Consider the following 24,861-nt stretch of genomic DNA (forward strand, 5'->3'; position numbering starts at 1 on the left):
GCCCGCCGCGCCGCCATGGGCCGCGCCCGCACAGCTCCGGTTCTGCGGGGAGGAGCCGCTGCTCCTTCCGCCCCGCGCCGCGGCTGCGCCCCCCCAGCGCCGGGAGGTGCGGCCTCCCGTGCCCTCCTGGCTGCGACTTTCGTCGGCATCTAGCGAACCCGACCCCCGCCGCCCCGAGGGGGAGGCGTTGTCAAAATTAAGGGGGAAAGGGTTCTGGACTAGTTCGGCTTGTAGCCAGGGTCTCAAACTGATAAATGAAGTAATCGGAAAAAAACAAAACACAAAAAAACCCCACCAAAAAAGTAGGAAATAATACATGGAAGAAAGGCAAAGAGAAAGAGTTGACAGATGCTGGACTAGGCCGAAGTGGGGAAGCTGGTCATGGACCAGCAGTGCAGAGCTGGCTGCTGTCTCACCCTCCACCAGTACTTACCCCACATCAATGACATATTGGAGCTTCGGTCCCTCCCATTTTACCTCTAAGCACGGAATACAAGCCCTGGCTCCAGAACAAGCAGGCATCCTGGTGGCTGTAATACTTGACTTTAAATAACCTCTTTCAAGACTATTTAGCTCGCTTTGTTGATTTTCCTCCAGGATGAGGTAGGCCAACAAAATACCATCTGTGTACCTCAGGGGCAAGACCGCTGCAAATATGAGCTGAGGAGAGAATGAGTAACTTAGTTGCTACAAGCATTGCACCCTTTGATGAGGAGACTGTGCTACCACAGACCAAACCAACAAGAAAAAGAATTTCTGACAGTTTTCCTCTTTGGTAAGTCCATATTCTGTCAGTTTGTACTCACATGAGTTGATGAAAGAGCAGAAAAGAGAAATTATATGTATTATGAAGAGAACTTGGTTTTGGAGTAATTAATATTATGCCAGCACCACTCCTATCTTAAAAGTACAAAGGATTAGAACAAATCAATACCTCCATAAATAATGCTGCTGACAGACATCATGCAAAAAAAAGCATGTTCTGACTTAATATCATTTGTAAGGTTTCCAGAATGTAGAGGCATCACAGAACCAGAAAAACCATAATAAAAATTTCTTTTCTCAATTTACCTGTTAGTAAATAATGCAGATACATGCAACAAAATAGATTTTTCTTTATTCTTATAATTGAGTGCTCACAGTATTTCCTTTTTTTTTTTGTACAAAAGTGGATGCAACTGTAACATAAAAAGCTCAAGAGCTACACAGAACATAGTATGATTATATCTCCAATAGCAGCTTCTTTTCTAATCCTCTTCCAAATCCCTCACATACAAAGATAAATTCTTGCAATCCTGACATTAGGATTATTCTTGAAGTAAAACATAAGCTGTAATCTTTCTGAAGCTGCCTGCTGCTCAGAATTAGGGCTGAGTGTCTGAGCATATCCATACTGCAGGGACCCACTGGGGCTCGTCCTGTGCACGATGTACTGCAGACAGCAGCTGCGCAGATGCTTCTTGTAAATTGTCATTCACAATCACGTGATCAAAGAACTGACCAAACTGAGCTTCCATTTTCTTAGCCGATTCTTCCATCTCCTGTAAATCTTCTTCCTGTGGGACAGAGTAAGTCCATAAAACTTCAGTGTTGTGTAGAGAAACATACCTGCACAGCATCTGCAAAACACCTTGGGCCACAGAAGCAAGATATTAATAGATCATGTCAGTCTGCTTTATTTCATTTACAGTTTGATATAATAAAGTACATCTGCCACATTCACTGAAGGTCTCAAAAACAGAGCTGCTGGCCATATGCTTCCCAAGAAAGTACCTTGTGTCTTGGTATGCTCCATTTGTCCTAAAAATTACTCTAATGATAAGTGCTGGCCAAGAATGTTAGGGACTGAAACGTAAATCTACTAATGCTTGTGTTCTTATTCCAAATTTTAGTTTATTTCCCTAGCGTCTACGTTACTTTCTCTCACAGCAATCATGAATAATTTCCACATAGTTATAGACTGAGGTCTCCAAAATGTTAGGATGCTAAATTTGATGATGATTTGCATGGAAACAATTGTGGCAAAGTGCTGTATATATTCTAAATATAAGATATGCATTTCCTGCGAGCAGGATCAGTGTTTTATCTACAGAACTTAGTGTAGGATTGATACTGTCATTAACCATACATGAAATAATAATACATTCCTATAACTGTGAAAAAATAATAATACTAGTGAACAAAGCCCATTCCAAGTATTTAAATGCAAACAGTAAATATATATGTGTTGACTCTAATATTGACACAAGGCAGTTAATTAAAACAAAAATATGTGAAATAGCTTCTCCTTTGAAGCAAAATGCCTCAGCCCCCTAGGTTCCAAATTACGATTCTTATGCTCCAAAGCCAGTGTGGAACGGGGAAAGAAATCCCAACAAAATCCACAGAAAAATTAAGAATAATTAGATTTGATCCTAAAGACACAGTAATATTTTTAAAGAGTTAAGAGTATAGCATAGTAGAATGCATTATTTTCTAATAACAGAATCTCAGATTAATAAATTCCATCTTTTTTACTCCCAAATCTCACCTTGAACTTCATGTTCACATAATAATCCGTAATGATCCTTGCATTTTTACGAGTCTGCCTCATGCAACCTATGCTGGGTGGCTTGATGAATATAATGTAGGGCTTTAACTCATGGGTCCGGGCTATTTGTATGCCCTGCAAATGAAGAGTAAAATGTAGTATTTCAAGTGTATTCATCCCAGTTTTACTCCCATAAAAAGTTAGTTGTTTACAATTCACTGTTATCCTTGGACTCAGGAGACACTTTTTTCAGGAACACTTACTTGAAAAAGATCTCACTAATAAACCCTGGAGCAGACTTGTTATGCAACGGCAGCATACAATCACTTAATTCTGCTTGGTAGCCTTATTAGGAGATGCTTTCAATAACAGTGACTGATGGAACAGTGTAATTAAAATATATCTACAATCAACCACATTAAAGATGCATTTGAAACCTTTTTTTAACTGTAAGGGAGCTCCTTTTGGAACAAGTACCTCTATTGTTCCATGCTGGAAGAAAGTATCCTGCTTTCAGAACTCCTTTACTGTGTAACATTTCCTAATGCTAATAAGTATTTTTAAATTACTGCAGAGCAGTGAAGGGAATGAAACAAAACAAAAAAAGAGAAAAGCTAAAGAAAACCACCAGATTTAAAATAAAGTATACTACACAGCAAAAGTTCTGCTACCTCACTGGTACCTCACTTTCCAAAACTCGTCCTTTAAACTCACACCCTAAAAAAAAAAAAAAAGAGTGGTACATCTGTCCAAGTGGCAAGATTACACACCCAACATCCCTCTTTTACCCCTTTGCTTAAAAATGTAACATAAGAAACCTAAAGGACAGTTTTAGATGTAAAGACTAAGGTGCTGCCTCATATGTCTCTTAGAGCAGTTTCAGTTTTTGAATAGTGCCCCACAAATCTTGTAATTTTTATTTTAAGCAGCAGAAGCCACTGCCAGCCTAAGGCTTAGACACACTGGCTCTGCATAATTAGAGGGAAATATCCAGGAATTACTGAGTTACAGTGTCACTCTACATTCAGTTAGAGGAGATGTTGAAACAGCATAGCCCAAACAGCTCCTAAGTACTAAACAAGTAAGTAATTCAGAGAAGGTTAGTAAGGTTTAGCTAGACACAGCTCTAAGTATCTTAGATATTTACAGCCTCAGGCTTTTATTTGCCTTATCTTCATCAGCAAATTCAATGCAAAAATAGAAGGAAAAGTGAATAGCATCTAAGTTAAGAAGAAGCAGGTTACCAAGAGCTGTAACTTCTGGAGACAAATACAGGCACAAAGGCACACTAAAATTTTCAGCTTTTGCTTGATTACTTTAACTGCTGCTGCTTTTACCAAAGGGTGTTTTGAGATTGCTAATAGAAGGACAGAACTCTCAACTAATAGGGCTTGGAAGAGGAAGAAATCCCATGCAACAGGTCTCCATGTGAAAGACTAATCCTTACTTTAAGTAAGTATGAAAACTCATTTCCATACCATCCTAACTGATAATGCAGCTGCTGGTTTGGTAAAAAATGCACTGTATCAAGATACTTGTTACTGTAGTACACCCCCCACCCAAGACACATGAAAAGAATAATCTATTATTAATAAGCACCATGAGGTACAGTGAAAAACAAGACAAAGTAACTAACAGTGTTCCAATGGCTCAAGAATGTAGAGAAAATTATTTTTCCTTCCAGAAGATTCCCTGCCCCTTTACGACTCACCTGTGGTTCTAAGTCTATTACACAGATCTTCCCTGCGTCAAGGACTGTTCGCACTGCATCAACACTGGTACCATACAGGTACCCTTTGTACTCCCCATACTCCAGCATTCTGCAACAGTGGTGAGGAAGAAGGAAAATTAAAGAGCATTTGAGTTTCAAAAGGGTTCTATTTAAAGGTGAAATCTTCAAATATAATCCAGTGATCAGGACTGAATGATCATAAAACCTAGTGAATATTGTTCATCTTTGCGCTTCTCTGCTACACTGGGCACAAAAAAACAGTTCAATGTCTCCAAAACATGCATTTTTACTCAGCATGGTTTTATGAATTTTGTGTTTAGATGTGATTTTACTTGTCAATGCTTGTCAATTACATACTACAAACAACTTCTTAAATCTGAAGATCTCAAAGCTCTTGGCACAGCTCAATGAGTGTCACTTCTGCAGTGCTGAGCTGGTCTGTCTTAGAGAGATTATTGATGCATAGAAAGGAGCAGACACTTTTGAATGTTTAGCCCTTACAGATCAATTACTCATGTATCATCACTGCAGAGATCCTCCAATAGAATTGTAGGTCACGAACAGGTGTGATTCACTGCTAAATTTTCAAAAGCAGTCTGGTTTCCAGGAGAGTTAAACTCAACTTACAAGCATATCATATGAGCTCAGGACTAGAGAGCCTACTTCCTTTTAGAAGGATTCTGAGGTTAATTGTGGAGGAGCTACTTGCAACTGCACAAACACAGTCTTTGAAGAAACAATCTCAAGTAGTTTGAACCAAATTTACACCACACATACACAGTAATAGTGGAGGACCGAGGAGCCCAGACTTGGGGCCTAACTACAGAACTGTATTTTCTTGAATCATGTTGCATTTTAGGTAATAAAAATGTAATTCATCTCTCCTACTCACCTGTGGCTATACACCATGTTTTCAAAAGTTTCCTTTGATATATAGTGATATTCACGACCATTCATTTCATAACTTTTCTGAACACGAGTGGTGTCTGAAGGAAGATACAACACACACAAAAAAAATCAGCTGCAACTAAATTATTGTAACTTTATAAGTGAAAATAAGAACTTCATGAAGAACTATCAATCAGTATTTTCATAAATAATAATATGGGTTATTTCCATTTGTTAATCCAGAGCAAAAGCCCCATATACTGTAATGGTTTGCCAGTGACAAGTCATTGAAAATTATCAAGGCCCAACTGTATTTCTTGGAATGGAAAAGTAGTTTAATCCAAATAGTTGTGATTCAAAGCAATCAGGAACTGCCTTGCAACTGGTTGCACAACTCTTTTTACTCCTCAGAGGCAAAATTTTTTGAAGTTTATTCAGAAAAATCCCACAAGCATCCTACCCTTGCACCTTCTCCTTATCTGGGATCTTAAGCACTAAGTCCTGAATTTTCAGCTAGCTTCAGAGACACAATTTCCAGTTTAGTTATCTAAATTACAAGAACTAAATAAGCACAGGTAGAAATAATTTCAGTTGTTACGTCAGAAGTTAAGCTGTGTAAGTCTCAGCTGAGACTAGAAGGCTAATAAGGAAAGCTGCAAAGCCTATTAAGCACCAACTTCTGTTGTCTTCTTTCTCATATCTAAGCACTTAAACCCTAAGAACTTAAAATATCTCCAAGTAAGGTTGTTCTTTTTTTTTTTAAATCTAGGAAAAGCAAACACCAAAATTAAACCAAATAATGCAGATAACTTTTCACCTCCATAAAGCTTTTAATGGTTTCAGAAGCTGGAACTTGAACATACCTTTGCCTGATTTGCCAAAATGTGATAGACAATATTTTGAACTAACCCTTATGCAAGCAAACAGTATTGGCTGTTCAGTAGAGCTGAAGAAACAGCCATAGAGCAAAGAGTGTAGGAATACACAAAGGCAAGAGGAAGGTACCTGGCATTTCCTACTCATGTTTGAATTGAGGTAGTGGAGGAAAGAGGAAAAGCATTACGTACGAGGTGTGGCACTTTGAAACTCTCGTGGGTTACTTGTGATTAGCCTTCGCCGCAGTTCATTCACACCAACTCCTGCAGGACCTGGAAAGGTGGAAGAGCAGCAAATATTACTGACAGGGTACAAATCACTCTCCAGCAATACAGCCATATCCAGGAGGCAACTCAGCAGTACTATTTTCAAATAAAAATCTTATCAAATACTTCCAGACTTAGCAAAGACAGTGGATTTTACCTTTACTCAGTTTTCTTTATCAGGACCATAGAACAGTGCAGAACAGCAGCTTCCCTTCAGTCACTACAATTAAAGTCTCCTTGAGAGCCTGCAGACCACTTAATACAGTATGCCCTATAACAAGCATTATTAAAGGCATCTTTCCATACTGTCCATGAGATTGTTCTAGTCTAGAGTTAAATATCCTTCTTCTTTCCACATCTATGCATTTAACACTGGTTGTAAAAATGCTTCGATATAAAGATGTTTTCTATTAAGTTACCAATATTTTCTCATCATTTTCAGTCCCAGCTGAATATAAAATTGAACCACTTCCCTAATAAAATCCATTATCAACCAGCATTCATAACTGTACGACTTCTAAGGACTTTATTATTGTTGTTTTAAACAACAATAATTAAACACTCACTATCTCAAGCAAAGAAGATGATACCTGCATTAAACTTTAACTCCAATAATGGGGTCCAGTTACAATAATTCTTGAAATATTGCTTTGAGAGCTGCCTACACAGTCAGCAACCACTGCAATCAGCAGCAGGAAACCCCAGTGGATCAGACTGCATGACTTGTTTCCTCTCCTCTGGCAGAAGAGGGTGAAATTTGCCTGCAAAGGTCATTAACCTCTTACCCACGAGGATAATTAGTCTGTGCCGGTCTGTTGGGTGCCGCTGGTACCTGACCACCTCTTCGTAGGGAGCTGCTAGGCTGCTGTAACAGCTGCTGGGGCAGCGCGAGTAGCAGGACTGCTGGTTGAGCCGGGCCTTCCTGCGACACAGCCGCATGCTCCTGCGGAATCCAGCTGGAGGGGGCAAAGGCACACTACTGGAAAATACATCCAACATGCAGGCAACTAGTTCTTTAGCCCAGAAGGCCTCTTTCTAAACCACACAACATACTACCTTTTCTGAGCTTTTTGCAAAGTGAAGGTTAGTGAATTTCATTGCTGCACTTGGTATGACAGCTTGGTAGAATCTCTGAGCTTTAAATGACAGCTACAGAGTAAGTAAAATACCGTTGAAAGTCACCTGAGAATTAGTCCAGAGTTAAAGACTTCCAAAAGATCCCCAAAACAAGCTGAAGGAGAAGTTTCTGACTACCTGAGGCATCCCTAAGGAACAATAGCTGAGGCATCCCTAAGGAACAACATCCCTAAGGTCAACTTTTTTTGATAGTGTAGATGGTTTGCTCTCATAAGGCAAGTCTAGAACTTGCTCCAGCCTCCAGAATAAGTATTTTAAAGGTCACTATGGTTTAATAACCATAGAGGTAGGTTTGTTTCTCCACTTGACCATCCAACTCTGAAAACTCCACAAATAGGTATACTTTTCTAATGAAAGCCCTCATGATTATTCTCAGTGGATGACAGGCATTACTTTTGAGCAAAATTAATCATGAAGTCAAATTTAAATACCAGTGGCCAAGTCTCTCTAGAAACGTAATAGGAAGAAAGATTTAAATGGAGAGATTGAGCATTATTAGGAGGAAAGAGACTTGCTGACATCTGGAAAACAGTAAGCTGTATTCCATTTAGTATGTCTTTAGGTGATATAAAGAACAAAGCTTTTTATTGAACTTCAGACAAACACAATCTAGATCAAACCCCAAAAATTTTACTTATCTTTAGTCATTGCATACCAATAAAGACTCGTTGACCAAATTCACCAAATTCTTCCTCTTCTAGAATACAAAGAACAAATACTCATGAAATAAAAAAGAACAGAGAAAGCTTAAAAGCTAGATGGCTAACAAATATTGCTGATCCCAAGGAAAAAAGCAGCTTCAGTAAATATGTGGAAGTATGAGTTCTAATATAATTTTAAAAGTACAATACTCCATAATATGAAATTTCAAAATATTTTTACATGACAAACAACCAATTTAAAAGGGTCATTGCAAGAAAAAAATAAACATAGAACATCTTGGTATTTCCTAAATTAATTTTAAAACTTAACATTCTATTTGTTTCATTCCTAAGATATCTAAATGCCAGACAATGTTTTGAAATTGAAATTAGTGGAAAAAACCCTCCACATAATTTAAGCTTTTCAGGTGAAATCTGTCTTACAAGAACTCTTTAGTTAAAAAAATAACAAGTCAGTGGCTCAAAATCAGAAACAAAAAGTTTGTAATTTAGTTTCTGCCCCCATAGCATATTTGGAAAATGCAACTCGTGTCTGCTCAGATCTTTCAGGCAAAATAAGATCTGATTCTATTATTTCTTTTTCTTCACTGGATCGGTGATATCTGTGCTCCAACATGTGAGCCTACCATGTTTCCTCCAATTCTTTTTGTCCTCATTCTCATGCTGTTCCTCATAAAGGCTTCACTATTCAGGTGTGACTTCTAAAACGCTGCATGCATTTTTTTAAAAATTAAATATCTTGTATAAGGCTCAAATATAACTATTTTCCAATGAATCAATGTTCGGAAAGTTTAGAAACTATTTGAGAAAGGTGATTTGAAAACAAAAAGCAAAGGAAAAAAGTGGTGCCAGTGTCTAGTTTTCTTTTCAAAAAGGATTCCTTATTTTCCCCTAATCATGCATGTAATTATCCAAGCTGTGCATACCCTTTCTTAGGTCTTGTTAAAGCAAGAATGAGATACAGAAGACATAGGCATGTCTTTGAAAGCAGTATTTGTTCCAAGGAAAAACATTGTTTTCATTTTCAAAACTTTGAAATGCTTTTAGCACTAGACTCTTTGATCTACAGTTATCTCATAAGCATGCAAATATTGAAACAAAATTAGATGCACATTAATAGCTCTTTCACATCTGTACACTCTTCATTACTTGTACCTTTACAATATAGTTTTATTCCTACATTTCTATATGTACTAACAAGTAGATTATGACTATGGAAAAAACTTCTTGGAACAAAACTACTCATTTGGGGCAATGTTCAGAGTAATGCTCAGCTGACACATGCCCAAATAATTTCTATCTTCAGGTCTCTTGAGTCATCATTCAAACATATTTAAATATTTCTGCTTTATCTACCCTTTCTTCTGTGATATGGAGAGCAGCACAGAATCCTACAGGGAACAAACAATTCAGCTACTGCATATTGCAAGAAGAGTTTATGCTAAAGCATAAACACAGATAAATTCTATTAGATTACTGCTTACAGGAGACAGGGAGAGAGAAAAAAATTAGTGTTACCTTCTTTAAGCTCCTCTGTACATTCAGATAGAGACAGACATAAAACAATTAGTTTTGAGAAGACAGTCTATACTATGATCAAAAAAAAAAAAAATCCAACCATCATTGTCCAACGCAGTTAGAGAATGTAGAAAACAGGTACTACAGAAATGAAATCTAAAATAGTCTTCGAGCATGAATTCTCAGTTTCCAAAGAATGCAAGACTCAACTGTAGCATCCATGTCAGACTGTAGTACAAAACACATCTACAACTACTGGTTAAAGTAGAATGTAGGATAGTAAATATTTGCATTCTTTATTCCTTGTATGCTGTGTGGATACAGCAGAGAGCTGACTCAGCACTGAGCAGCGAGCAGGATTTGCAACAGTAATCCCCAAGTGCAGTTATCAGAAACATCCTAGCCTGAAAACAAAAGACTGCCCTCCAGACCTGCTGGTTGTGCCTTAAAAGGCTTGGGCATTGCTTGAGAGGCAGAAGAGATCAAATCACTTATGATACAAGAAGGCGCAGGAAGAAGAACTGGCAAGTAAAGACCTTGTGAAGAAGAGCAAATGTAAGGTAAAATGACACTCTCCTCCAAAAGATTACCAAATACCTCAAATGAGGAGTTTAGCGGTAGTTTTATTCTAGGGGAAAAATTATTTATTTTAGAAGACTTCAGTTTTGCAGAACTCTCAACATGCTGTAAATAAGCAGCTGCTTCCTAAATGAAAAAAACCAACAAAACCAAACAAAAAAAACCCCCATACCAGCTTGGTTAAAAAAAAAAAAAAAAAGTACTTATTTGATTGTATTTTTACACATAAATAATAAATATATAAGCATTTTTCTTTCCTGTATGCCAGCCACGCCCACCATCAGGAGGTCCAGAAGCAGCTTTCCTCTTTACCACATCAACTCCTACAGGCACTGGGGATTCAGGCCTCCATATTACCAAAGGTAATCCAATTATTTGCTGACATCAGTGCAGCCCCTGCTGTCACAGCTTGCACGGGTACAACTGATGAGGGTTGGATAAACAGATCTGCTACTGATGCACAAGAAGAAACATTCACACTCGTGGGATAAGAGGACAGAAACCTTACTATTAAGGTAATCGGAGAACAAGAGGAAGACTTAAAGCAACAGGATTTTACATAATGGCTTTTAAAGCCATAATGACTTCTGAAGCTAAAGCGGCATTTTGGTTTTTGCCACCTGCTTGTTTCTAAGACACTTGGTTGTCTCTGGACACCCTTCTCGCAGCAGAACAATAGCAAGGTATTTAGAGCTAGGTCAGAGGAACTTACCTGACTCAAATGTTTCTTCATCTTGTTTAATAATCCAGATAGCAAAGATATTAAAATAAATTCAAAATTTAATTCTTCTCCTTCTAATGAATATCAGATTCAGAAATCACTTTTCCAGCTTATGTCAGTCTATACTTTCCTAACGTCCCTCTACCCAGAGGTGGCAAAATACAGCTCATCATACTTGAATTAACTCCTTCATCTCTTTTCATGCAGTCCTACAGGGTCACATCCCTCCATGAGAGCTTCTGAATTACCTTGGAGAAAAATGAACTGCACTGCTTTAGGGAGCAATGCAAGCTACCAATCTTTACACTCAGTGTTCACAAGTAAAAACCTCTTCTTGCACCTCGTTCTCCCAAGATCAGTTTCTTGGCAAGGGACTGTGTGTGTTCTCCAAGACTACAACAATCTGTGGCATTAAATATGCGATAGGCAAAAAACTATGATAACTTCACGGCCACAGTCCAACACCTGAATCAAAGAAGCTGGATCTCATTCAAGCAGATATTTTTGTGCTGGTCAAAACACTTGACTATAAGCACTGTACACCCAAACTGCAAACAGCTCATTTTAATACACTAACACTAGATGAGGTTTCCAGGGTATGAAAAAAAGACTTTTCTACCATTAAGTGCAGTAAAGAATGAGTCATTTTATCTAGGAAATGAGGCTTTTCACTAGCTACTGCCTTGAAGCAAATAAAATAATCTCAAGTGAATTCAGTTACCTGTTTCCACACACTTTTCATCAATCTGCATGTCGTCCTCTACAGATCAACACAAGGGAAAAAAATTCATCTGAATCAGAAAAACACTGGGGAGGAAAAACACCCTTACAGATCTTACAAGGCTGAACTCAGACATCAGAAACAAGATACGTGAAGCTCAAATTGTCTTTAGGCATCTTTAAGGATTATAACTCTTAAGTGATGCTCCTTCTGTACAGTGAGCAAAAACTCTTAAGTGAGTGCTCTGAAGGGCTTGTGGCAGAGAGACAAATGCATCTAACTTGAATTCTCCTCTTGAAATAATGGAAGGTTTAACACAGCTGTCAATCTGTTTATCCAGTAGATATCTATTTATTGAGTATTACTATGAGGAAATATGATTTTCTGTCCTATAGCTTTTAAATATCTTTCCAACATGCTACACTCAAGGAAAGTGTTCCGCTTTTTATTTTTATTGTTACTTTTACAAGGAAGAAAAGAAAAAGATCAATTCAGCTGTCTCTCAATCCCCAGACCACATCAATTTATGTCCCTGAAATATGAACATATGAGCTTGGGCAATCTCACAGGCTCACAATACAGCAGTGTTTGTGTTTTGTTCTTGCATGCCCTTCCAGATGGGCCCAGCAGGAGCTATTTTCCAGTTACAGGGCAATTGTCAGAGTATCTGTCAATCGCATTCTTCCCATACATATCCCTTAAAGAAATACTCTCTCGGAGTTACTCCAGGAGAGAAAGAGGGAGGAGAAAAGAGAATGAGGAAATTTTGTCTTTCTTTCCTCAAAGAACCCATACAAATGGTCACTTCCCTGATAGAAAATGTACAGATAAGGTTTCCACTTTAAGACAATGCATGCATCTACTACTTCAGGTGAAAAAGGCTGGATTTCAATTGTTAAGCACACAAAATGTCAAGAACTTGGGCTTCTTCTGCATGTATGTATCAAAACGCCTCATTTCTGACAACTTTTTTAAAAGCCTGTAAAGCCATGTGCTATACTGGTTCCAGGTACAGACATGCAATGCTGTCTAGATGTGATTTCCTACCTTCTTCCACAGTGCTTACTGCTCACAGCATATCCATTGAAGCAGTTAAAATGCAATAAAATTATGGTGAAAGAGAGCCTCAGCTCTAGCAAACAAAGCAATCAGTTCAAGACAAATCCTAGGGAACGAAACACATTCCCTCTGGGATTTATCATGAGAGAAAAATTTTATGCTTGCATAAAGAACAATAGAAGAAAATGGGGACAGAGGAAACAGGAAGAACATTCTTTTTCTGTGAGTAATTATATATTTACAGAAAATTATAGTTGGCAGAGGATTATATTTCTGGATTGCTACCATGAATAAATTAAAGGGCAGCATAGCTTATCTTACACATCAAGAAAATAAATCCTATTATTCTCTCAATAGCTTTTATGGCAAATAAATATTCTAAGCATTGTATGGCACTTCTCAGTGCAGAGCTGGTATCTGTGTCCCTGGAAAGCCAGGCCAGTGCAATTGTCACCTCAAGATGTACAGCCAGTTCTCCTAGAGAGAACTGGCTGGCCTAGTGAGCTCCTAGAACTTAAGAGACTTCAGAAGAAGCTGAATTCAAAGCTTCTCTTATAGTCACATCCCAAGTACACTAGCGACTACCATCTCCATCATCAGTACTCCAGGTACAATTATCATTAAGTATTTATTTTTCTGAGGGTAGTTACAAGTATTGTAACTTGAAGGTTACAATATGGCTCCAGAAACAATGTCTTTGAATTAAGCTCAACTGTATAAGCTTCTATTTCAGTATCCCTGAAACAGAGACAAGATCTTTCTTTCCTGCTGTATTGCTCAAGTAACTTTTCCACTCACACATTGATGATTTGAGACAGAGGTGGGGCTGGAAAGGCTGAGACCACCAGAATTCTCGCTGCTTCCTACATAGAAATAAATTTATCACAGTTAAAGAAACAGTCCACAAGCACATTATGCTCCGGTCAGAGTCACTGCTTACATGTAAGATTGATCAGTACTGAAGTGAAAGAAGACAGCAAGAACTGGAACATTACCAATGTTTTAGCCCACTGCAAAGTCCTGAAATAAAACCAATGTGCTATCAGAACTATTCAAATTCAAAATCAGCAGCCCAGAAGTATTAGGAGTTTATATAAAGTACAGAAGGATAAGCCATACTGTGGTACAGACTCCTGGAAGTAGAAGGGTGTGCTTCTGGTAGGTGTAGCAGTACTACTGCCTCCATTACTACACAGAGCTTCTCGCTTGCAGCCTGAGTCACAGCCCAGTTTGATTTCACCTTGCATTGTACAGACTCCAGGTAGATTTGTATTTATTACAAAGTGAAGTTTATCATATGCTATTGCACAGCCTTATGTTATCCTGGGGGTACCACAGGACATGTGGTTAAAGGATCAGATTGAAAAGTTTGTTACAGCAGTGTAAGAACTCTAATTCTAAATGCATGTAGTGTAAAAATAATGGTCTATTTATGCAGAAAATAATAAGCAAGAGATTCTTGTTCTTCCTTGAGTGTTTGGGATTTTTTTCTCCATTCTTTTAATCTGGTCTACTCAGTTTTGACCGAAGCTGATGTTACTCAAGCATCACAGGACATCGTTAAAAAAAATACCATGCTTTTAGTATCCCACTCTTCCCCTTGCTTTTTTTTTTTTTTTCATCATAGATAGATGAAAGTCCTTTATCATAGATGATGGTCCTTTAATAGTCAGGGCCCTCAATTTCCACACATCTCTTTCAGCTGCTACACTCCACCAGATGTCTTAGCAACCAGCATGGAGACTGGACAAGTGCTGCAAATTTCCTAAATGGCAATTTGAGATTGTACCGATGCTTTCAAAAGCTTATGCTCACACAGGCGCTCTTAAGGGAAAAAAATCAAGAAGTCAGACATCAGAAAGAGGAAAGATGTTTGTCAGCTGTCACTCTGAATCATACAGCTACAAAACTTTTGTATTTTTCATTTAAAATGAAAATTTTAAAGTGTGGATTTTTGAAACAGAAATCAGGAAAATTATGATTTCTTTACCTTTTAAGAAGATGATTTGAGGGTATGAGTCCAGCACAGGCACTGAGATCTGAAACTTTCCTGGCCTGCCACCAGAAAGCATCATTCTGGTCCACAATCTGGAGTATTTCACCCCTCTTAAAAGGCAAACCTGCATCAGCACATGGTATGGCAGGATCTTGCAAGGGCCAGTAATCTGCCATTGCTCGCACATAAAGCTGGTAAAGCAAATACACAGGAGTAAGCAGAAGCCAAGTTTAGAACAGATACAACACAAGCTTTACAGTCACAGGGCCAGATATTGCTGCAACTTCAATCTAATGATGAAGTCAAGTTTTAAAAACCAGGTCAAGCCTTAACCCCTCTTTGTTCATTAAATGAGAAAAAACCCCATTTGTCTCATACAGTATGAGAAGAATGGACCTTCAACCTGCAGATCACTCTGAAAGTGCCTTCATTACACAGTTACACTTCTACTTACAGTCTTTACTGCTTCAGCAACAACATATTGATGTCAGCTGAGAGACAGCCATTAAGGCAAGGTAACACTTTAGGGATTGCAATAAACTTCCAGGCAACACCATGCCTTTGTATCACACAATTAGGCACTACTGCTACCAGTCTGGAAAAAGAAAAAGAATGTTTCTTACTGTTGTTTGGTTGCTGACAGGCCGATCAGAAACTGGAATTAATTTGAACATAATTGTCCCCTGAGACAGGGCCTAAATTATTAGAAAATAATTAAAAAATGGTTGGTATTCAACACAAGTAATCGAACATAAGAAAGACAAGCTCAACACAGCATGGCTTTGAGGATACTGCAGGGTTTGTGTTACAGATAGAATTCAGGTAGACTGAGTCAATGTGATAATGCTGTATTTTTTCCAATAGGAAACTCAAGAATGAAACATCAAAGTTTTGCTAAATACTTTTTACTTTAATGCAACCTATGTTTCATTGTAAGTATATGTAATTTCAGCAGTGAGTAATACCAAACTTTTCTACTGAAATCTTATTTAAATTAGCAGCAGGGTCTGGTTAGATGGGTGATATAAAGGGGCAGGAACATAATTTAGTAATTAAGCATTCCAATAGTTTGTTCTTTCTTATACCTATAAATGGTACAACCAGGGCAATAGCACATAGACATGATATGATTACACACAGAAATACCTCACTGGCTGGCACTTAACACTTTGCAGTCAAGAACCCTGAAAAATTGTGGGCAAAACAACAAGACACGGACATCTCAACAGATTTCTTAATGAGAATTTTGATAACAGTAATTGCACTGCCCTTTTCTTGCAAGGTGAGGTATGTAGCTTACAAACTCATTCACTCTACTTTAGTGCATTTTATAACATGGACTCTTATTAGAATAGCAGCTTTCTACTATTTTTATATTTCTTGTGGAATATTAACTGAGTGGCACTTCTAGAAAAAATGAATCAGTGAAGTCTGAATAAATTAGTACTTTTCCCAGAAGCTGCAGATAGAATGTTCACAGTTAAGTTAATTTCTGTCCAGAACAGAAGTTAGATTTAATTATGGTTTCATATATTCTGATTTCACGATCAGTAGTCAACTTCCTTCACAGTAAGGAAACAATCTGAATTTTCTGCTAAAAATTTCAGGCTTTCTCATGTATAAGAGTGTATTAAAGAGCAAGCATACAAATAATCTTAAGGAACAAAGTAGAAAACATATTTAAAAAATATTAAATACCAGAATATTAATGACTTGCTCAGGATCAAGTCCCTCAACAGGAACTCCATTTACTTCCACCAGTTTGTCTCCAGCATACAGCAACCCTACAATGAAAACAAATATGAAAAAAACAGCAGTTTTATCAGAGCATGATTTATCTTGGATAGGCAAGGCAGGGTCACAGAGAAATACCACAGGGTGATAAATCAGTATTAGAATTTTCCTGTACCATCTATGGAGGAAGGCATTTTGGATTCAGGCTGCATTGCCCCTGGATGGGACTGCAGACAGCTGTGGGTCACAAGGAGCTCGCTTGCTCCAGCTTTCTTAATCCTTCCCACCACCCCCTCCATACAATGTCTTTAGAATCTACTAATGATTTGCCTTAAAATTAGCATAAACATTTTAATATTGCTCCATTTCCCCAAGTAACTTATGAACCTATCCTATATTAATAGGCCCTAAAACCTCCAGGTGCAGTGGGAGGTCCTGCGACTCCTCTCTGTCCTTTAGTGTAAGTAAAGTCTTCACAATATTGTTTTCTTTTCCATGTTCCTTTAACTCAATTAAAATATTAGTCAAACTAGGAACTTAATCAGCTATTTTCTGCAAGTAGGATTTTCTTCTTCATACAAAGGCCAGAAAATACTAAAAGGAACTATTTTATAATGATTAAGGTGAATTCTACTTCTGATGTTTTACATTTAGTTACATTATATTTCCTAAGGGACATGGAGCACATTCAATTCTAGGATGACAAAGTAGTAACATTTCCAAGGAAACTCTCTGCAAGATCACTTAGCTACTAGTGCTAAGCAAAAAGTTCAGTAGAGCAGTGCCAAGAAGTATTATTATCTATTCCTTAAAACCAATTATCTTCTAGAATCACCAGCTATTGATGTTTACCATGTCTCCATTAGGGAATGTGCTGCTTTTCATACTGCACTGCAGTTTGGGATACCCAGGTATTGGTGCCAAGAATACATAATGAAAACTGGATTTCTACCTCAACTCAGTCTAAAACAGCAAATTCGTCTGAAAATTTATGAAGCCAGAATCAAAGTCACCATAACACTTACTGGTTACAGTGCTGTCCCATGTGCACATCATCTTGATCTATAACAGAAGCTTAATTGTAGAAGCTAAGGTATTATCTTACTTCAAATATCTTATTTCAAGTTCAGTTTTATGTATCACTTTGTTTCAAATTCCACATACCACTTCTGTCTGCCAGCCCACCATGGATCACGCGGGCAACCGTTATATCACCTGTTATCTCATGGCGTTTAATGGTGGCACCCTGGCAGGTAAGAACAAATTAAAAACACATTGATCACCAAAGGACCCCAGTAAGTTTCCTTCCATAGCACAAGTCTGATCTTCACACTGACACAAGGGCATTTTTGAGGACATAGTGTTGAGGCATTGAGGGATACAGCCTTTATACCACAACATGGAAATAGCAATAACCACACAGTCATGGACTAAGCCGAGTTGGAAGGAACCACAAGGAACCACTGAATTCAACTCCTGGCCCTGCACAGCACCATTGCCAGGAGTCACATCCTGTTCCTGAGAGCATTACCCAAACACTTCCTGAGCTCTGTCAGGCTTGGTGCTGGGACCGCTTCCCTGGGGAGCCTGTTCCAGTGCCCAGCCACCCTCTGGGTGAAGAACCTTTCACTAATATCCAACCTAAAGCTCCCCTGACCCAACTTCAGGCCATTCCCTCAGTTCCTGTCACTGGTCACCAGAAAGAAGAGATCAGTGCCTGCCCCTCCTCTTCCCCTCACAGGGAAATTGTGATTGCAGTGAGGTCTCCCCTCAGTGTCCTCTCCTCCAGGCTGAACAGACCAAGTGACCTCAGCTGCTCCTCCTCAGCTTCTCCTCAAGGCCCCTTATCATTTTCACGGCCCTCCTTTGGACCCTCTCTAACAGTTTAATGTCATTTCTATATCATGGTGCCCAAAACTGCCCCCAATGCTCGAGGTGAGGCCGCCCCAGAGCAGAGCAGTGTGGGACAATCCCCTCCCTTGCCCAGCTGGCCATGCTGTGCCTGATGCCCCCAGGACAGGGATGTCCCTGCAGCTGCCAGGGCACTGCTGACTCATATCCAACTACCATTGACTTGGACCCCCAGCTCTCTTTCCACAGCACTGCTTTCCAGCAACTCATTCCCCAGCTCATCTATACATCCAAGGGTGCCCCATCCCAGGTGCAGAATCTGGTACAATCCCTTGTGGAACTTCACATGGTTGGTGACTGCCCAGCACTCTCCTTTGTCGAGGTCTCTCTGCAGGACCTCCCTGGCCTCAAGGCAGTCAACAGCTACTCCCAATTTTGTATCATCTATGAACTTGCTCTGTACCCTTTCCTGTGCTGAGGTCATTTATGAAGATGTTGAAGAGCACAGGGCCAAGGATGAAGCCCTGCAGAACCCCACTAGTGACACACCCCCTGTCTGATGTAACACTAGTCACTATAACCCTTCTTGCCCAACCCACGAGCCAGTTGCTCACCCATCCCATAATGTGTTTATCCGTATTATCTATAATGTGTGCTGGACATTTTGTCCAGAAGGACAGTCTGAGAGACAGTATTGAAAGCTTTACTGAATTCCAAATGGATTACATCATTTGGCTTCCCCTGATCGGCTAGCTGGGTTACCTTGTCATAAAAGGAAATCAGGTTTGATAAACAGGACTTTCCCCTCACGAAGCCGTGACGGCATGATCAGTGACTGCGGTGTCCCACAGGTGTTTTTCAGTACCTCCCAGAATAATCTTCTCTGTAACTTTACCAGGCACTGAAAAGAGACTGACAGGCCTGTAGTTTCCAGGGCCATAATGTGTTAATACTGAGTCCTTCAATGTCTTCAACTTCCACTGCACTAAAATAACCTCACTGACTGACTGTTAGAAATCTTTTTTATCTCCAGTATTACAGCTATCTTTTCCTAAAAGAGATTAGCTAAGCTATACAATGTTTGCTGCTTTTAAGTACAAATGATTTCTGAAGAACTTTCAAAGTCTCTCCTCCCCTTCCTTTCTGTCGTGGCCATGGGAATAACTCTCAATCCACTTTGGTTTTATCTCATATAATGAAAATACATCTGCCACATGTTCAAACTTTGAGCAGACAAGGCACTGAACAACCTACTCTAGTTACATCCACACCATGCAGACCTAAATTGTCTCTTCAACAATCCTTGTGATTCTGTAAAATCTGGACAAGATTGCACACAATCCCCAAGATATTCCTGGGAAGAAACCAATACGCATCCAATGTATTATCAATTCTTTCTAAGTTAAAATAATTTGACAGACACAAGGAAGGTCCCTCACCAGAGGCTGGTTGTTTTTCACTAAGCAGACAATCCTCATAGCTTCTTCATTTTCAGGTATGTTGTCTGGCAGTGGTGGAAGGGTTGGTTCAAAATCTTTCTGGGCCACAGTATCATGAGCAGATAGCAAGGCCTATTACAAATGAAAACAAGCAAACCAACCAACCCATAATCGAAGATCATACAATAGCAGAGCTTTAAACAGTGACTCGTCAGAAAACAGAAATCACTGAAAGTGTTTCTTTGTGAACACAGATCCCTTGCAAATATTGACATTTTCTTCAGGAAAATCAAACCATGAAAGTTTTAAGAACAGTTCCTCTGTTTCTTGTGGAAAGCTTACAAAAGATGAAATATTTCTATTTGGAGTTCTTGGGTTAAGAATGTAGGTTTTGTAATTTCAAGGAAAATTTGATTTATCTATCTGCATCTAACCGCCCATAATTTAAAACTTTATAAGAAACAGCTTTCAAACACAGCCTTAAGTAAAATGCAGACCAGTGCAGGCACCAGAGACACAGTCCACATTTGATCTCATGGTCAGATTAGTTCATCATTAGTTAACTATATCTCTTCTGGCTCCTTTACCAATTCTTGTGAAGAGCTGCCTATCCATTCCCACTGCAGTGAGTTCCATGAGCAAACTTTTTGTTTCTTTATGAGGACTTGCCTTAAAGTGTGGAGAACGCAGTAGCCGTCTTAGCTCTTTGATCTCTCCTGACTGAGGGGCTTCACGCAGTAACTCTACCACCTGATAAATGTAAGAAAGAAAGCACAGAGATGGATTCTAGAGGACAATTCATTTAGAAAGCTCTACACCGAATGTAAAGGAATATGGTATGTAGACAGTTAAAGCCCCCCTGTTCAAATTACATGAGTCAGAGGATGTCCATATGCTTTTCTCTAGAGCTGGACAATATGACCACAGCTGCACAACACTCAGCCAGGGATAATTTAGTTCAGGCACAGTGCCATGTGCTCTAAATTAGTTTTTGCTCCCATCTCTCAACCAATTTCATCACTAGTCTCAGTTTCTCTACTTCGTCATTAACTCTCCCACTAATTAAATGATTGCAAATGCAGCTATTATAATTAGAAAAAATCTAAAAAGCTTTTCAATATCCTCACATCAATCTGCTTGATTGTAGCCATAACACTGAACCACAGAGTAACATGGGAAGAAAAATACATGGTCAGTGATTAAACAAGTAACATTTGTGTTTATTAAACTAGCCAGGATTTGCATAGTCCAGTAACCACAGCTGTGCCCATTTCTCTTGTTGCACCTCTCACCACAGTAAGGGCTGTTGAGTAGTTTTACAAATGTGCAAGGAGTGTTTCAAGTTTCTATACTGCACTTAGAACTGAGACACAGAGTAAATACCAGAACACTTAACTGCAGTAGTGTCCATCATTTGCTATGAGTAAAGTAAAGCAGTAAACTGTGCATACAGTCTCACCTCACGACTCAATGCACGTGCCTGCAGTGTGACAGGAGCTGGTCTTTTTCCAAGATAGTGTTGGAGGCATTCATAAATCTGTTGCATGCCATGACAGAACAAAACAAGGCAATGATGACATTGACCAATTCACATGATCATACAGATACATACATGACAGGCAATGGACAACACTGTTTCTGGAGACTTCTCAGTCCAACTAGAGCCCCAGAGTCTGCAATCTAAATTCTTAATATCTAATGCATCTGGCATTGAGTCTTGATAATTCCATATTATCAGGGAGCCAGCCAGTTATACTGTAGTTTTGAATTTTCCTAGAAGAAACCTTTCTACACAGGTCAATAGCCTGATAGTCAATTCTCTGATTCGTAGCTTGTTTCCTTCCTCAAGTTGAAGACATAATTGCTGCATTTAAAATGCCCTTTTGGACATTCTTATCCAGTAAAAGCGCTTCTTTAAAAATCAAAGATTTCAAAAATTCTTCTGAAAGAAAAGCAGAATTTTTACAGAATTTGTCTCAGAGATAAAATCATCAGTCAAAACTCTGTTCTCTAATAATGTAAGATATATATTTATTTATTTTTTATTGTCCTGATATGGCAAAATCAAGTAGCTATTCCTAGAGATTGTTCTGTAGGTGACCTTTGCTTTCCCAGCTGTGTGGTACCTTACCTTTAGCAGTGCTTGCAGCCAGCGAGATCTGAGCAGGTCATAGAGCATGCCAACACCATTGACATCTCTCTTGCAGAGCAAGCTGAGCTCTTGCAGCGCTAGAGTCAGAACATGAGATACACCTGAGCCCAAGAAACAGAAAAGCGCAAGACACTTCAGTACAAAGAGAAGACTGACCAAAGCCAAACAGTGACCCAGACCTCTGAAATGCACTTTTCCTCAATTTATACTTCTAAGAAATGCACAGACATTTCCTGTCAGCCTTACTTTTTTTCCTGCAATCAGCTCTGTTGCATAAGAGCTATTTTACCATGTTATTAGCCAGCAGGGTTTGGTCAATACTTGCAATTTGTAACTGACCCGCAAGAAAACCATGCAGGCAATCTCACATGTAACAGTCTGAGTTCAAGCTCGTAACTCCTACCGAGGAAAGGTGAAATAAAAAACTCCTTGGCTTTGTAAGCCAGAAACACATGCCAGGTATTCTCCTCTGATGCTCTCTTAACTTAACTGCATACCACCACTGAACATCAGGAATCATTACAATTTTTAAGTAGCAATACTTCAGACACATTCATATCTCTCCTGAGTCAATGAAAGATGAGAGACAGAGATCAAGGAATACAACTTTTTTCAAGAGAAAGAAAACTGAAAAAGAGATGCAAAAGTTACCATTATCTTTACTGCTGACTGTTGGCACCTCCATCTTCTCCTTTATTCAAGGAGACTCCACCCACTTTGAATACTGCATTCACACCACGTTGGTTTCACAAAGATAGATGCTGAACTGGGGAAAAAAGCACCCTCATATCAGAATACTGCCAGGCATTTTACACTGATAAGAAAGCAGAACGTAAAACAAATGAAGGGGTGGGAAATAATTAGTATTTAAACCACGGGTGTTAAAAATAAATTAACATGAGTCCCACCTGTAAATTCAGCTACCCAGTAGTGTCCAAGATGCAGACAAACCTCAACTGCACCCAACCACAATGCAGTACAGGATTGCTTCAGAGAATTTCATGAACTCCAGAGGGGGCTTACCACACTCTGAATTTATACCCTAAAGCATTAAGAATCTATGTATGAAAGCTCTTAAGTAATTCAAAATCTTCATTACATCGTAGCTGATTTAACTTCAAATCACACTTGAAGTGTAAAGATACTGTCATGATTAGCAATATTGCAGATTACTCTTAAAGAATTAATATTTCAACTGGCCATTCAAGAGATAACTTAGACTACAAGTGAAAAAACTAACATCAAACATCTGAGCACCTCAGCCAATAGTGAACTCCAGTGTGGCACAGTGGATGCGCTACCAAATTCTGTTAAATACACAGTAGTTTATCCCCTAGATTAATAAAATAAAAAGGCAGCCATTTTCCTCTAGATTGCTCTGTAGACAGAAAACAGCAAAGGTACAAGCAGGAAAAGTATTATCTTGATCTGCTTACAAAAGCAGAAGGCATTACTGTCACTTTTACTGCACTTAATGCTTATTTTTAGAACAGGCTTCCTCTCTCTCTTGTTAAATCATAAAACTGCTTTCAAAAGGCAGTGGAAATTAAGGGAGAAAAAAATCATAAATGATCAGATTATGACTCAAACATTTTATCACTAAATCTGGGCAATTAATTTCAAGTTACTTCTACAGCATACTGAATGGTACATCTTATTGAAATTCTAATCTGAAGACTACTTTTAAAATTATGATTTCTTCTTTCAAAGATTCACAGAAATATAGATTGATCCTCTCCTGGTGCAACTGGGGTTTGAGCTGCAATTATTTAGTATTTTTCAATGGTATCAGTTATTTTCCTTTAAGAATTTGCCTTCCCCGTTTTTAAGCTTAGTTGATCTGCCTAAAGAAGGATTTAACAAAGCAGGACATATAGATGTAGTCATGAAAACCTGTTTCTTAATCAAGACAAAGCACTTGGAAACAAAGAACAACATTTCTGGAGATGGTAAAATATTTCAGTTTCTGCTAAAACACAAACAGTATCATTGCCCCTTCAAAATACTCAAGGGATTAATTTTTCCCCATAGAGAATTGCAACATCTGGTATCAGTACAGCTTCCATAGAGAACAGATGTGGGAGCAACTTGAATCTGTTTAGAAATTCTGGACACAGTTTATCTTGAAGGTTAACCTCAGATTTCCCAAAAAACTGGGAAAGCTACTGGAGGGTGATTGCTTGCCTTGTTGGGTGAAACCCTCAGCTACAGCTATCAGAGTTCTAGGAATGAGCATGCAGTAACTTTTCTGTCCATTGCTGTCATCTTAAACCACAGAGTTTATGCTCACACTAACAGAAGCGGCATTTAAATATCAAAATCTGTCATGTTCTGAACACCACAGCTCTCCTCAGTCATTTAAATTCATAGCTATTTCATATTTACACACAACTAAAGGAAAGCAGCTTCCAACTGTGAAGCCTGGTTTCAGAAGCTGTCAGTAGCAACCAATGCTGAAGAAGTCACTAGTAGAAGAGAGGAAAAGTGGCCTCTTTAGAAAGAGACCAGCTGGATTGCTTGCTTAAAGGCAAAGGTCAGAGTTCAAGTAAATGCAGAACCACTACTCTCTGCCTTTATTTCCTAAGACTTATATCCACATAGATATAAGGCCAGAGCTCAGGGTCTCCTCATCCAGAGAGCTAAATAAATTAGATGGAAATTCTTGCTAAAAGGCTTACCTGACTAATCTCCCAGGCAGTATAAGGGCCTTCCTATTCACGTGTATTGCAAGGAATTACAGATGCTCACTAATAGACAACATTTCCCTTTGCCTGTTGTTAGAGACAGAACTGGATATCCACACTGAGAGTGTCAGAATTTGAGTCAAAATGAGTCAGTCAGCTCAAGTCTGCTAATATCAGTTATCCCAAATCTGGGGTACTTCTTCAGCAGCAGAGTATAAAAATTCCTTGACCCTAACTGTCAGACAGACCAGGCCTTACTGATACAAGGCTAGAGCTGCAAGGGAACCTAAACCCTATTTTAATAAAGTTCCAGAAT

At 38.8% G+C, this 24,861-nt stretch overlaps 1 protein-coding gene across 1 annotated transcript; it reads right to left on the minus strand.

Moving 5' to 3' along the window:
• Positions 1 to 1,092: 1,092 nt before the first annotated feature.
• MPP4 (membrane palmitoylated protein 4) lies at positions 1,093 to 22,591 on the minus strand. Its single transcript, XM_015633989.1, is given in 21 exon segments — positions 1,093 to 1,556; positions 2,531 to 2,665; positions 4,242 to 4,350; positions 5,155 to 5,248; positions 6,218 to 6,298; positions 7,078 to 7,248; positions 8,085 to 8,126; positions 9,610 to 9,624; positions 10,901 to 10,921; positions 11,631 to 11,669; positions 12,678 to 12,695; positions 13,488 to 13,552; positions 14,680 to 14,876; positions 15,309 to 15,380; positions 16,384 to 16,469; positions 17,584 to 17,665; positions 19,710 to 19,841; positions 20,379 to 20,459; positions 21,169 to 21,246; positions 21,841 to 21,962; positions 22,513 to 22,591. Coding segments are annotated over 21 exon segments (1,911 nt in total). The 3' UTR covers positions 1,093 to 1,364.
• Positions 22,592 to 24,861: the final 2,270 nt, after the last annotated feature.

Source organism: Parus major, chromosome 7 (genome assembly GCF_001522545.3).
Source record: "Parus major isolate Abel chromosome 7, Parus_major1.1, whole genome shotgun sequence".
Taxonomy (NCBI): domain Eukaryota; kingdom Metazoa; phylum Chordata; class Aves; order Passeriformes; family Paridae; genus Parus; species Parus major.